Genomic DNA, 15,622 nt, shown 5'->3' on the forward strand with positions numbered 1-15,622 from the left:
GGCAGCGCCTCGTGTCTCTGGCTTTGCCAGGAGAATCAAAGCACAGCCTCGGGTGACCCTGCTTCCTCTCAGATCTCTTGTCTGCTGTTAATGTTTGCTGCTTGCCCCTATCCCCTCCAACACACCCCCTATCCCTCCTCTACCCTCCCACCTCACCCTTACAGCTCTCTAGCTGAGGGATCCTCTCCTAGCACCTTTAAGACAGGGACCAGGGACAGAGAATGTAATTCTGCAGAATGCTCTACCAGAGCACAAAACACCACCACCCGAGTATCTAGGAACATGAATAGCAATGCACAGTGACCCAGAAGCGTGGACCAGTGAGGCCTAAACCAGTTGCGGGAGTCAGGGGCCTCTTCTCCGGCTTCTCCCAGGTACCCAGGGAGAAAACAGCTGAGCAGTGAAGAAAAAGCTGGTTCTGTTTACAGCCATCTATCTCCCATAATTAGCCATTTAGGAAGAAAATAGCCATCAAATTCAAAGGTAAATTGACTTACATTGGGATAATAACGTTTGATTGAGCACGGGAAGTTCATCTTCAGAGTATGAGAGCAAACAAATTGCTTTTCTTCCCCAGCGCTTGGAAAGAAACAAAATGAAATTGCAGGTGCTCCCAAGCCATGCGCCAGTGCCTCTGGGACCTCAGTGGCCCCAGGCTCCACGCGGAAGCAAGGGCTTTGGCTGTTGCTCTGTCTCTGTACCAGTCCTTTGCTGGTCCTTGTTCTGAGGGTCTTAAAGTTATACTGCCTCACACCAGTGTGGCAGTCAGTTATTACTGTCAACAAGAGCATGAAGGGACATCCAATCCTTCCCTTCCATGGAGGCCGCTCGTAAATGCAGCGCTTTATTGATTCCTCGATTGCAGAGCCTGCTCGCTGGTTTAGCTGGTTTAGCTTCCGAGCACTGCGGCACCGGGAAGGGATGACAAAGTGAGGAAGGATCAGGAATGGAGATTTTTGCTCCAGCTGGGTCAGAACATCTGGGTGATTTCCTCCTGGAGGCTGCCCTCTGTGAGGCAGGAGATCTGTAGAAGGGAGAGCGGGTAAGCGTTGCCATGCCAGTAGGGAAATGGATCTCATGAGCCGGGCTCTAGAGGAGAGCCTAAGACCAGAAGCAAGGCCTCGCCAGCCGTGCCCCTTCTGTTACCTCGGATCCTGGCAAAATCCCCTCTTGTATTTGGGTTCCTAACAGAACCTGATTGCCTCAGTGGAGTCTTGCTCCAGCCCCGTTAACATTCATCTCTGTCTGTGAGCCTCTACAGGAGTGAAAGAACTCAGGCTTAAGCATCAGTGCGCATGTGCAGGGGCAGACAGGTGCACCTCTCCACCCTCAGCCAGCTCCCCCACACTCTGGCAAAACCCTGGGGAAAACAGCTTAAAGGAGCAAGGGGTTTTTTTGTTGGTGTTGTTTGGGCTGTTTGCTTGTTTGTAACTCCTAGATTTGGAGGTTTCGGTTCATGGTCACTTGGCTCCATACCTAGGACCCTGTGCTGAGCCTTTGGGATGGGAGTCTTTGGCAGAACCTAGATGTTCACCTTGCCGAGGTCAGGAAGCAGAAAGAGGGATACAGCTGGTCAATGTTCACCTTCCAAAGACATGATGCCCCTAGTGGGAGACTGCCTCCATGTAGGCCCCACTGTTCCTCCTGCCTGCCAGTAGTCCATCTGGCTATGATCCATCCATGGACTGGTTCACTGACGGAGGCAGAACTGTCCAGTCCCCTCTGAACAGTGCTATTCTGGGGACCAAGCCTTCAACATAGGAACCTGGGTTTTGGAGGTGGCGTATTCTAGATCCTAACCATGACAGTTGTCCTGGCCACTGGCTGTTGTCGCAAGAAATAAAAGAACCTGAGTCCAGATAGGAAGAAAAAACACAGAAGCACATTTCTTCTCTGCTAATAAAGTCCCCAAATCCACCTACTGCTGGGTTAAAATCATCATCTTATAACAACACATATTCAATATCTCCAGACTTATGCAAGCCAAGAATCTAGTGTGGTTTAATAGGGTTCCGCTTCTTCCTCCCCATGCTCCTGTGGTAGTGCTGGCCAGAGCTTATCTGGGGCAGGGTGAGCTCTGCACCTGCTCTTGTAGCTAAGGTCTGGATTTGGTACTGTGGATGCTGGTGGCCTGGGTGTCCCTGTGGTTCACTGAATATCAGATGTCTCTAACTCATCGTCCTTGTCAATGCCAGCAGCCAAAGCAAGACCCAGAGAGGGAGAATTCCAAGACAGGGTGGAAGTGACATCTGTCACTTCTGCTCTGTCCTGTTAGAGAGAAACCATGTAGTTGGACCTTGAATGTCCCCCAAAGACCTTATGACTTGGCTACCAAGAGAAGGTAATGGAATCTTTTAAGAGGTGGAGCCTAGTGGTCAGTCTTCTGGTCAAGGGGGAACATGTACGCCCTGAAAGGGGTCTGTGGGACCCTCTTCCTCTTTCCTGTTCACTTCTCAACCTTGAAAAGGGCCTTGTGCTATGAAGCACTACCATGGGTCCAAAGCTACAAGCCAAATGATCACAGAACGAAACCACTAAAACCATGGCCCCAAGTCACCGCTTCTCTTTGAAAGCTGTTTATCTCATGTGTACTTATGGCCAAGGAAAGCTGACCCACCCAGGGATTTGTGCATGAAACCAGGGTGTAGAACCAGGAGGCCGATTTCTGGGGAAGCTGTTGCCTCAGGACCTTGGTTCACTTGTCATATCCAGATTTTAGACTAAGATAAAAACCAGCCGAAAAGTCCTGGCCTTTGGGCCCTTTCAGGGACCTTTCAATCCCTGAGAAGGCTCTGCCTCGGAGGACCCTGGGTTGTGGGTGTGAGGATCCAGCTTCTGTAGAAGACAACTTGACACTGTGGCAGATAGCTGAAGAGGCTCACAACAGCCACACGTAGAGGCTTTCACTCAAAAGAAAAGCCTAGTTCTCTCCCCAGGCCTCTGTGTGCATGACCTGGACCCAGGCAAATGCCAGGAGAGGAAAGCGGTGGCAGAGAGGCCATGCAAGGGAGTGAGAGGAATAAACAGCCCAAGAAGGACAGGGACCTTTCCACAGGAAGTGTTAAAGGAAGGAAGAAGAAAAGAGGTAGGGTGGAAAGGCAGAGCAGCTAGAGGCTTGCCTGCCTCTGTGCTGGTCCACCAGGGGCCAAGACACCCAGCAGGGACAATGCAGCAGAGACAATGGAAAACGCTGAAAATAGGGGCCCAGCACAGCTCCCTGGACATCTTAGCAGATTAATAAGGCTTTTGAGGATTCCAGAAACGTCTTTGTGAGGCAGAACCTCACAGAGGCCAATATGGAGTTCTTTGAAGCCTCCTTTTCAGCTGCTTGAAACCACAGACGCTCTGCGCCCCGTGAGGAGGGGCGAGGCCTGGGCGAGCCAGGAAAAGCTATTGTGTCTCTAGAAAATAGGAGCCCACAAGGAGAGTTCATAACAGCCGTGAGCAAGCCATTGAAGTTGGAAGGCAGGCACATTCTCAGTTCAAGCACAATGGTCTGGCCAGACAATGAGAGAGAAGCAGCCACTTCTCACACACAAAAGCCATGACAGGGCTGAGAACATTCTGGGAAGCCGAAGGGTGGGCTCACCAGGCAAATCAGGAATATTACTCCTGCTATACCACAGAATCGGAAGCACCGAGACATTAAGAGCCTTGCCCATAGTCCCTCAAGAGTAAATGACGGTGTGGGTAGTCAATCTGTGTCAGTTTGACATTCAGAAATTTACACTAGGGATCCAAAGCAATGGGCAGTTGCCTAAGCAAGAGAGAGACTAACTTTTCTCTCACATGACAAGAAGTCCAGGGGTACACAGGCAACCCATTATTGATACAAGGTTCCACTCTCTAATTACAACCACACAGGTGTAAAGTAACAGCTGAGGCGCCAGCTATCAGCTCCATGTGTTAGGCTGAAAGAAGAAAGGGGAAGGAAACAGAAGGGGTGAGCTTCTCAGGGGAATTCCTTGTCCTAAAAGAAGCCCACCCTATTTTACTATATTCTCATTTTTTGTGTTATTATTACACCCCATTAGCCACTCACCAGGCTAGGAAATTCCTATTTTGGTAATTGAGGTGTATTGTCACAACAGTATAAATATTCTGGTGGTTAATAGCTCGAAAATAATACAGGGAGCAAACTTCAGCCCTTAATCTCTTAAATCTAAATCCAGAATCCTTTTCATTCTGAAACAACCTGTGGCTACCAGGGACAGCACACGGCCCAGCCCTCCTGGCCTTGGCACAAAGTACTGAGTACACTGAACTATCCCCATCCGAGGGTCTGAACCTCTCACGCTGTTGGGCAGGCCAGGTACCCTCTCGCTGGGATGCCACGCACTCCACTGGGTTTGTGTGAATCTCTTGCTACCCCACAACCTGTTCGGGACTTACACAGTGTGAGTCCAGGGAGGATGGGGTGTTGTGGTAAAGAATGGCAGTGCTGTCCACTGCTTTACCAAATGGTCACATTGACTAAGATCAATATAGAAATTCTACAGAAATGGGTAGAGTGGTTGTATGCAGAAGAAACAGGATGGTTGCGTAGGTTTGTGTGATCTCCCTACGGCCCCCTGCTGAAACACACGGTGTTCTGGGCCAGGGACACAGGGCTAAAGGGGGCAGAATAGAGATGGTAGCAGGCCGGGGTTTGCCCTTTGATACCAAAATAATTTGGAGCTCCCATGTGAGGGAGAGACAGCACAGTGTGACAGAACTGTCCTTCCCACCAGCCTCTCTTCTCTGCCTCCAAATTCCTTCTTGTGACATTTCGAGTTACAAGGCTCCTGTCTCAGAACCCTGACTTTGAATGTCTTTTCATATTGGCCTTGAAGAAGATGGTGTCATCAGTGACCTTTGGAAAAGACCATGGGGGCTTAATTAAAAACTAAACTCGGCCTCTTAATTCAGAGGGTCCTGACGACTCCCTGGCACTGATGTGTACCCAGCCTTGTCAGCTTACAGGGGGCTCACGGCTCTGCCCTTTAGTGTCCCCAAGCTACAGAGCCATAATGACAAGACAGGCTATGTCCTAGGACACAGGGCCAGCCATGCTGTTCCTGGTAGGAGAGGTCATGGCCACCAAGAACTGGACTCCAACAGGGCAGAAACTGGGACAGTGTGGGCCGGGAGGGACCTCACCTCCCCCTGCACCACACAGCTGCCACACCCAAAATGAAGATTCATCCTGGCTTTCCTCAGGTGGCTGTGTGGAGGCCCAGGACCCAAGTGATGCTTTACTCTGCTTCCCTACCAGACTAACGATTCCTTATACCTCTCTCACTAATCCCCAGAGACCCCCCAAACTAGCCTAGAGGACCAGAGAGCACAAAGTTTCTAGCTTTTTTCTATGTCTCACATGTGCCCACTAGGTACATGGTCTGAGAAATGTGTCAGTAAACTATCTCACTGTCACACAGGCATCTTACACTCAAGTCTGGATGGTGTCACCAGATTGTGTGTGTGTGTGTGTGTGTGTGTGTGTGTGTGTGTGTGTGTGTGTGTGTGTGTGTGTGTGTGTGAGAGAGAGAGAAAGAGAGAGAGAGAGAGAGAGATATTAATGGTGAATGTGTATTTTTTTATCAGCACAAGAAACAAACACATACTAAAGCTAGGAAAGAATTGCAGCATGGTGGCCAGCAGGAGGCACTACATGCAGCCACAAATACTGCCACCCTGGTGGGTGTGTTCACACTGCAAACCTGTGAGTGCTCCTTTGTGCTGTGATGCCAGGGACAGAGATAAAGCAATAGCCACAGTGTCACCCTTCTGTCCAGGAGGAATGGGTCCCATCGATCGCTGCTGTACAGGGGTGTGGCCCATCGTGGACAGAAGAGCCTTACTCGTGTGTGACTGCCGTGGCTCTTAGCACCTCCTGGGAAGAGAGGAACACTGGGTGCAGGCACACAGGTGGTCTTGGAGGGTGGCATGCTCCTGAGAAAATGTGAAACCCTGGAGACTCCTCTGCTCATTCCCATATGCCAGTCAGCACAGAGCTATTTCCTCCAGAAAAGTCTGTCACCTTCTCCAACCACTTGTGCTCACTGTACCCTCAGTGCCACTATGAAACGTGGAAATAATGTCCTAGGAGTCACATCAGCTGCTTGGCCCTGGAGCCACCATCACCACATCACTATCCCCCCCTTTAGAGAGTCAAAAGATAGCATTCTCCCCGACTACTAACTAGTTGTTAGTTAACCTGACCTCGGTCAGGTTGCTGAATCTGTCTGGGCCTCAAGCTCCACCTTGGTGAATTCTGGCTTATCTGCAGGTGATCATCTTTTATGCTTCCTTTCACCTTTCCAAGTATTGATTTACTGAGTATCTAGTGCAGGCCAGATGTATGGCAGTGGGCAGGGCACCATGCTAGGTCTTCATGGGCATGAACCCTGGATGTTGGGCCAGCAGGACAGGTGCTTGAGGTCAATGTCAGCCTCTGAGGAGACAACTTTGCTGTGAGCAACTCCATGAGCCAGGCCTCTTCAGATTCACAGGGCTCAGGAACCTCAAACAGAGACCATTCCCCATCCTAGATGCTTATAACTGCATAGAGATCATGGCCAGACTTCTGCTCCTGTGGGAACCACAAAACCAGCTATGCCTCTGTGCCCATGCCAGCCAAGCTCAAGAAGTTGGGAAGGATGGGGAGCTCATGCCCATCTCTGCCAGTCCCTGGTCCCCACATGCTTCAGAGCTCATCACTCTTGCTGTTCTCCATGTCCAAAGTGGGCAATGTGGTCTTTGTGGAAGAATGATGGTCTAGTGGGTCCCCTTGGAGAGGACACCTCACAGTAGCCTTGGCTTTGCCACTGACTAGCCATGTGGACTTGAGCAAAGCTCTCAGATTCTGAATCACCTTCCAAGTACTGCATAAGGCAAGCCTTATGTGTTTCACTCAAATCAAAGGCAAAGATTCAAAATAAGAAGGGAGGGAGGCCAAGGCCAGAGTCATGGGGCCTCCTACCCCAGCAACCCCTGCTCCTCCTTGCCAGGATCTCTGCTGGGTCCACTAGTCTGGGACTCAACCTTGCCTAGCGGCTCAGCCAGAGGCTGGCTCCAGCTCCCTCATTGGGCTACAGGGGAGCCCTTCCCGTCTCAGGCCCTTCCCACCACTCCAGCGAACGAAGAGCCTTGGAAAGAAAAGAGAAGGTCGATGAAGTGGATTTGAAGAGCCCTTCAGCCGGGCTGATAGCCCACAGGCCTTGCCACTGTACCCACAGCTGCAAGGAAACAGTACCACAACAGCTGAGGGTACTCTGCCTTCACAATTGGTGCCTGCCTCCTCAATAAAGGGCGCTAAGAGGCTTGGGTCTTCTCGCCAGGAAACCCCAAGGGTGCCAGTGCCCCCAGGCAGCTGTAAGATAGCTTTGTCAGACAGCATGCTTCTCCTCCTGGTGTTACCAGGGGCTGAGAAGTGTGAGGTGGGCAGCCAACAGAAAACAGCAAACAACTCCTAAACCAAGACTCCTTCCTTCTCTGGTGCTTCATGGGCATGTTTTTTAGGACTGTATGTGTCCTGACCCCAAGTGGCTATCTGTGAGACCCTGGCTGGCTAGACAGAGAAGAGGAGATGGCTGGGGTTGTGTTAAAGAACTGGCCTGACCTTAGAGATGTCCTGCTGGGCCTCACTGGCCACTTGACTGACCACTCTCTGGGCCTTTGAGGCCTAGAGGGGAAGAGGGCTGGCCTGGCCTCAACTGTTGAGGGCTATCGGCTATGCTATGGGACACAGTCTTCCACCCAGAACAGCACCTGCCTCAACATCTCCCCAGTTCCTCATACTCCCCCCCCATTTTCTCCCTCCCTTTCCAGCTGAGGAACTCCCACATGATCTGCAGCCCCTCCTAGCAAGCAGATGTGAAGGAAACAGACCTGTGACAAGCTGGGGCCACTATGCCAGCATACGGAAAAGTAGAGCAGAAGAACATAATTTCTTTTGCCCAGTAAGACCAAAAGAGCCCAGCTAAGCTCCCTCTGTCTCTTTGTGTAGCCTTCCAATCGCCAGCATCCACCTGCATCCCCTCTGAGTGGGGTTTGGACCCAGATCTGCCCTCCAAGAGGGAGCCCCCATCATATCACCTGGTAACCCCAATGCCCCCACAGTGAGAATGCCAGTTCAAAGGATTATGGGGGTGACTTGCCTATGGATGTCTGAGAACTGCCACTCAGAAAAGGGTATCTCAGCTCTCCATAGCCACAGCACCTCTTGAGAACTCTCTGAAAGGTATGGAAACTGAACACAACACTCCCTAATGCTGCATGCACATTATTATCCCTCTCAAAATTAGGGAATGGCACAAGGCCCACAGCTACCAAGTCTGAGTTTGCCCAGCCTTCCTGAGGCCCTCATTTCTAAATCACCTCCTGCATTCAGGGCAATCCAGCTTCCAGAAATGACTAGCAGGCCAGCAGTTTGTGCCTAACAGATCTTTACAAGTGAGTGACCATTGCCCTGTCCTGTCCCCAGAGTGTCAGGCCAGTCTGCCTTACCTACTTAGTATTCCACCTAGGCCTTGGTCCCCACAGGGAACAACCACCTGGTCCCCAGTCCCCATGGGAATCAGGGTGGGCTAGAGCTTAGGACTCAGGTCACTGGACCGGAAGTTGAGTCTGCTGGCTGCTACCAGCCAGAATGAGGGTGAGCAGAAGAAATACCTGTGCCCTGCAGCCTCCCAATAAAAGTGCTAAATAAAGGTAAATTTCAAGTCACCGGTTAACAATGTCTGAGCAAGTGAGCAGTGGTCAGTGTCTTAGTCAGTTACCCAGAGAACTGAAGGGGAACACTCTGAAGAGCCTGACCAATGCCTTTCATCCAATAGTATGGGCTTCTCCAAAGCCCTGCCTTTCTAGGATGGAAGAAACATTGCAACAGGCAGCTCACCTGCAGAAGGGTAGGATCCGGGACTTTAGCAGAGATGCCCTTTGTGCAAGCTTCCTCATGTAGCTGACACATGAGGTCCTCCCATCAGAATCATGGGTCCACCTCCCTCCCAGGAAAAACAGCAGCTCCAGGCCCATGTGATACACTGCAGTGCTTTCTACCAGAGCTGAGTCCTGTTCTCAGGTTCCTTCCTGACTCCTGACTCCAGCCTTCATATCCCAGAGCACAGAGAATAAAGCCTTACCTGGGATGAGTGCCAAGTTCTCACCCTCCCCATGGCCTCCCATACCCCTGCCCCCCGCCCTGTAGCCTTTATCCAAATGAAGGGGCTCTCTCTTCCCTCACCTTTCCCAGGTCCATTACTCAGCACAGCAGGCTCTTTGAAGCTCTGGTCAGCCCACAAAAAACAGTTCTAGGTGGTAATCACTGCTTGTCCTCAGCGTAAAGGCGATGCCACTGTCCTTCTCAGACCAATATATTCTGCCCTAGACCCAAGGCTCCTCAAGAAAACTGTCCTCTCAGGACCCTGACATTCCTGGAATGCTGTAGGATGAATCTGGAAATCACTTGACAGTCAAATCTCAGCCACTCCTACTTCCTAGTGGTGTGGGCTTCTCCCAAGTTTTTTCATCCATATAAGAGAATGATGACATCTGTTCCACTGTGTTATAAGAGAAAAACACCCGAAATGGCTTGAAGTATCACTGGACTTCACTGCATCTAAGCCCCACCCAAGGGACCCTACAGAAGATTCTGGAATTTTATTTTACTTCTACCTGTGTGTGTGAGCAAACCCTCAAATACATTAGGGCCTCCTGCCTGGAAGGCCCAAGAGCCTGCAGCTCTACCCATAGCATTGCAGCGTCATCTGGAGAAGGGGTGTGCTGGGATGAGGGGGCCACATGGACTCCAGGAACAGAAAATTGGCATGAACGCTGATGCCGATTGTCTTTACTACTTCTAAGACTTGCAGATTCATGGCCATGTGCAAGTTGCTTAACCCTTCTGCTCCTCCGTTTTCTCTCTGGTAAAACAGAGTGTGATGGTAAATTCTACAGTTTGATGTTGTCACCACAATACCAGAGCTCAGGCTGCCTGTCACCACAAACACCAACAAGCAGACACAGTAGTTGAATCTTTTAGCTATGCCAGCAATCTAGGAAGATGAGTTTGCGGGGAGGGAGGTCAACATCCATCCCCAGATTATCTCCCTCATCTCCAGCTGGCACCTTCTATAAGAAACAGGGAAAAAGTCTATCTGTCAATCATCCCGGAGTTAAGTTGTATCCCTCTGGCCTGGTGGTCAGCCCCATGTCTAAGATTCATGGTGCTGATGCTTCTCTCTTATCACTTCCCCCACTTTTCCTCATTAGCATCTCTACATGTGTGTGCAGTCCCAAGGTCACGGACTCTCCCATTCCTCCCAAGATGCCCTCTAGCTCACATCTAGGTAACAGGCTAACTCACAACAAATGATTATCAGTGTATGGTGCTGGGTTATTTACAATGTGCACATGCTGGTTCCTGTCTATGATATGAAGTATCATGATATGAATTGTGTTCTTCCAGTACAGAATCTAAAAACAGTACTCCCACTGAGCTGTGATGGTGCACACCATTATTCCCAGCACTCAGGAGGTAGAGGCAAGCAGATCTCTGTGAGTTTAAAGCCAGCCTGGTCTACAGAACAAGTTCCAGGACAGCCAGAGCTACACAGAGAAACCCTGACTCAAAGAACAAACCAAAAGAAGTACTATTGTCTGTCCATTTTGCCCCTATCAATATGAGCATCTGAAAAGGGAGACGTGATCAGGGACATGTTAGGTGACTAAAAGATGCATAGCAATGTTAATAGTTCCCTTGCCACCGTGCTCCCCCTGTCTTTGATAGAAGTCTTTCTGAGTGTAGAGGATCTTTCTAGTAGTTTTATCATGGTGATGGGATCTACATTATCCAGCATTCTTCTGCTATGACAAAATACCTAGATAACCAAGTTAATGGGGGAAAGGCTTACCGTGAGTGGCAGTTTCAGAGATCTCAGTCCACCGTGGCTTGGCCCTGCTGCTCTGGGCACGTTAGTGGTGGAGTACACGATGAAGGAGTTTTGTCCACCCCACAGCAGCCAGGAAGCTTGGTCATGCTCCTCTTAAACCAGCTTCCTCCCACTTAGTAAGCCCCTCCTCTTAAAGAGTCCACCATTTACTAATGATGCCTCAATCCAGGAACCAGGCCTTTCAGCACATGGGCCTCAGGGGAGCCTTCAGGACCCAAACTCAAGCAGCACCTCAGAGCTGACCTTAGATCCAGGTGTGAGGAGCTGTGGGCAAGATATGTAAGCTGTGCAGGAAGAGCACCAGCCCTGACTCCTCCTCCCCTGCCCCACCACCCACAAACAGTGATACTTTGGGGGAAATTGCTTCAGGAACCTCTGACTGAGCAGCCCTGAGAAGTACTGAGAGCCTGTGAGGGAACACTCTTGACGTTAAGAAGTCACAGGGCCCACTCTGAACAGGCTACCTCTCTTCAGAGTCCATGCAGTTTCACCCCACTGGATGCATGCCTTTGGGTTAAGGAACAGACCCTTGGGATGCGGCTGGTCATTGACATCAAACCAGTTAGACTTGAACAGCTTAATACCACATTAGTGCTCTAGATCACTCACTAATAAGACAAGACCTCAAGGGAATGGGGTAAAATGAGACACACAGGACAAATCAATTATGCTAAGAGAAATGGGAAGAATGGTGAAGGAAATCCAGGGTCTCTTGCCATGAGGGAGCTGTCCTGAGCAGCTGGGCGGCAATATCGAGACATCTCAGAAGGCAAAGAGCTTTGCATGCTCAGCCTCTGTGAAGAGCACAGCAGTTGGTAGAGGTACAGTTCAAGCCCACATCACACCCTCCATCACCTTCCCACTGAGGCTGAAATAGGGGCAGATTGCTCCCTGAGCAGTGGCATTGGAAAGCTTGACAATGACAATGACCTTCACTGGCTGTTTTGCCTCCTCCCAGATCCCACTGGCTTGAATAGTAGGTTCTCTTCTCTCTACTGCAACCACTGTGAGCCATAGCTGAGCTGAATGCAGTCCCGGCAGACACAGCCTAGCAAGAGGTTTGACCCCTGCAGCCATTTTTGGAGCCCTTGGGACGTTGTTGGGCTGGCTAAGCAGCCCATTAGGAGGCTCTAGGAGTGAGGAGTAGCAAAGTGAGCCAGAGACCGTTATAACTGCAAGAGAATATTCCAGATGGAGGGAAGTAATACCCTAGACTTTGCTTGACCTGTCTGGCCATTTCTGGAATGTGAGTCTCTCTCTGTCTATTGGTCTGTCTGTCTGTCTGTCTCTCTCTCTTTGTCTGACTGTCTCTGTCTGTCTGTCTCTCTCTCTCTCTCTCTCTCTCTCTCTCTCTCTCTCTCTCTCTCTCTCGTGTGTGTGTGTGTGTGTGTGTGTGTGTGTGTGTTGTGTGTGTGTGTGTGTGTGTTGTGTGTGTGTGTGTGTGCGTGTGTAGAGAGAGAGAGAGAGAGGTATATATATATGGAAATTAGAGAAACCTTGGGTTCCTCTGGACCTGTCCACCTTGCTTTTGTAAAACTGGGTATCTCACTGACCTGAGGCTCAGTTGACTGGCCAGAGAAATCCAGGGATCCAGCTGGCTTCACCTTCCAGAGCCTCCTGCCAGAGCCACAGGAGGCTGACACCTCAAGAGGCTGTGGCTCAGGGGTGGCCGTAAATGCCCTACATTTAGTCAGGCTGTTGGGAAGCAGATAGAGAATTGCACTTGTGGCTGTCCCCAGGGTTTGGAGAAACTCTTAAGGGATGTGGCTCCCTTGAAGAGCATGTGGCCAGGATCCACATCCCAAATGCTGCTCTTTCTCCCTGCAGCAACCACACAACCACACTTGACTCTTTTTAGTGTGGGTTCTGGGGATCGAGTCGGGTCCCCATGCTTGTGCAGCAAACACTTTGCCAACTGGCTGTCTCCCTAGCCCTGGACTCCATTCCGGAACTAAGTTTAAAGAGGGATCTTGACAAAGCAGAAGGCCACTGGAGTAGTTAAGGTCAAAAGACCACGTGAGACAAGAAAGGCAGAAAGATAATCCTCGGTGCCCCTCTCCTGGGATCTCATTTGAGCTTAGTAAATGCTCAGCAGTGCAAGCCAGAGCCGCAGTCAGCCCTGGGGTTCCTATCAGCATCTGAGGACTGTGGTGTGTTCTGCTGTAGTCACACCTGGTTGGGGACCCATCCTACAGACAAGACGTGGTGAAAAAGGAGCCTCCCAAGTAGCAACTGAGGTACAGTCTCACTCAGCAGTGGAGGCATCAGGACGGGGTGAGCTCAAGCCCCAGGGGACAGGCTCGAGGAAGCGGCTAAAGTCTGGCAAGGTGGCAGGATAGAGTGGGTTGAGGAGTAGGACATCTCCATCAGGCTTTGATAACTGCTACATTAATGGGGAAACTGAGGCTGGAAGGTAGAGCCTGCACCATGAAGTGTATACACGTCACAGAGGACTCAGTGCGCCTGCGAAGGTGTGCTTAGGTCTGTCTCTGCAGCCTTCTTTTGTCAGGAATGAGCCATGCCTCTGCTCACCAGCCAAGGGTTGGATTCAAGATCCCTCTAGGTTGATGCTCAAGTCCCTTAGATGAAAGGGCATATAATTTGCATAGAACCTGCATACAGCTTCCCACATACTTGAAATCATCTTTAGTTTACTTATAATACCTAATACAACATAAGTATCGTGTAAATAGCATTGGAATATATTGTTGAAGGGATAATGACGAGATAAAATTTGTATGTGTTCAAAGGAGGTGTGGTTTTTAAGGTACCTTTTAGGTGTGGTTGGCTGAACCTGCAGAGGCGAATCTGGATGGGAAGTGTGGATGCACCCTCTCTGAGAAGCCACTTCCTGGGTTGAATGGGAGATTAGCTACTTCCCGGGATGAGCCATGAAGAGGAAAAGAAGTGTTTAGCAAAGTGAGGCAGGTAGTTTCAGCAGAGCACCAGCTCTCCACCTTACTGAGTGGCGATTGGTATAGGAACCTGAGGCTCTGCATGCTAGTGGGTGGCTAGCTGCCACCCGTCTACCTGCCCCAGCCAGGAACACTATGGGTCACCCACCCACTGTAGCATCCAGAGATGGGGAAGGTACTTACAGTTACATCCTCCCCTCCCAGCAGATGCCACTGCCAGCCCGACCTCCTTCAGCTCTGGAGGGTTTGGATGGCCCTTCACTGCTTCACTGTTTGTTGTCCCTGTTGTCATGATGAGCAGAAGAGAAATATTGTCTCCTGCCAGAGCCACAGGAGGCTGACACCTCCAGAGACTTGTGTGGCTCAGGGGTGGCCGTGATTGCCCTGCGTTTCCTCTGGCTGTTGGGAAGTGGATTGAGAATTGCACTTGTGGCTGTCCCCAGGGTTTGGAGAGACTCCTGAGGACTGTGCCTCCCTTGAAGAGCATGTGCCAGGACCCGCACCCCAAGTGCTGCTCTTTCTCCTGGCAGCAAGCTCCCTGCTGGCATGACTGATGCCTTTGGTTTCCCCTGGTTTTCCAGACTATATTCAGTCACTCCCAAGGGACGGAAGTCAAACCTCACTCAAAGCCATTCTCGTGGCATGCATTGTATTTTCCTGGGCATCTCAAGACCTTCCAGGCTGTTCTCTGAGTAAAACAGCTCCCTGTCCTTGTCTGGCTCACCTTTGATTCAGGGATGCACCACCAGAATAAGAGCATGGTAGAGCATGGTGCATAGTACAGACTTTTACCAGCACCAAGCACAATAGGCCAGCCAGGAGAACCCTGGGCAGGCATGTGTGCTTCATGGGGCTTAAAAGGAAAATTTCACCCTGGGCTCCTTCACATGCTTGGCCTCAGCAATCCCCCCATCCCCGACACTATGCCAACCTGCTCTCCCAAGAAAGTAGACACCCCCAGATACCTGTTCCCACCTCTGTCATGCAGACATCCCTCCCAGATGGCTCGTGCATTGAAAAAAAAAATCTCATTTAAGGCTGCCTAGTAAAATAATAGCCAAGCGCATGTATTCCCACTTTTGTAGAAAGATTGAGTTCTGAGCGGCTGAGTAACAGAGGCCAAGGTCATGCAGACAAAACTTGACTAGGAGTTCAGCTTTTTGTGAGGCTCTCAGTTGCTCTGCAATGTTGTTTTCATATCCCTGGCATCATTTCACCTCCATGCCAGCTCACAGCCCGGAGCAGCACAATCTACTCTACTCACAGCAACTAAGACCCAGAGAGATTGAGGTCCTTGTCTCAGGTCACACAGTTTACAAACAACAGACCAAGGATGTAGTCAGAAGTTTTCCTGTGTCCTGGCTGGCCTGTGGTCAGGACAAATCTCTCCCATTCGCATTCCCCAAGTAAGCACACAGAGGCTTATGTTAATTATATCTGTTTGGCCATTAGCTCAGGCTTATTACTGACTAGCTCTTACACTTAATTTAACCCATAATTCTATGTGTAGTCACATGGCTTGGTACCTTTTCTCAGTTCTTGTCTCCTATTGGCTTTGCAGCAGCTTGGGGGCGTCTGCCTACACCCCAGACCCTGAGGCTTCCTGACAGTCTCCCTCTCCTTTGAAAGCCCTCCAAAGACAGACCCACACCCACCCACACCCACCAGCCCCAGCTCTTCTTGGAGTCCTTCACTCCTTGCATTCAATCAGCCTCATGAACACTTAAAGAGAAGGGAAAAGATAGATGGCAATAAGAATTGTGTTCAACTATTTTA

At 50.4% G+C, this 15,622-nt stretch overlaps 1 protein-coding gene across 1 annotated transcript in view; it reads left to right on the forward strand.

Annotated features, from left to right (window-relative positions):
• Positions 1–834: 834 nt before the first annotated feature.
• The window catches only part of Kirrel3 (kirre like nephrin family adhesion molecule 3), a 166,038-nt gene continuing 151,250 nt past the window's right edge, over positions 835–15,622 (forward strand). The window contains exon 1 of the mRNA XM_036192496.1: positions 835–929. Coding sequence (XP_036048389.1) covers positions 835–929 — 95 coding nt within the window. The remainder of the gene's footprint in view (positions 930–15,622) is intronic.

The sequence above is a fragment of the Onychomys torridus genome, chromosome 7, assembly GCF_903995425.1.
Source record: "Onychomys torridus chromosome 7, mOncTor1.1, whole genome shotgun sequence".
NCBI classification, from domain to species: Eukaryota; Metazoa; Chordata; class Mammalia; order Rodentia; family Cricetidae; genus Onychomys; species Onychomys torridus.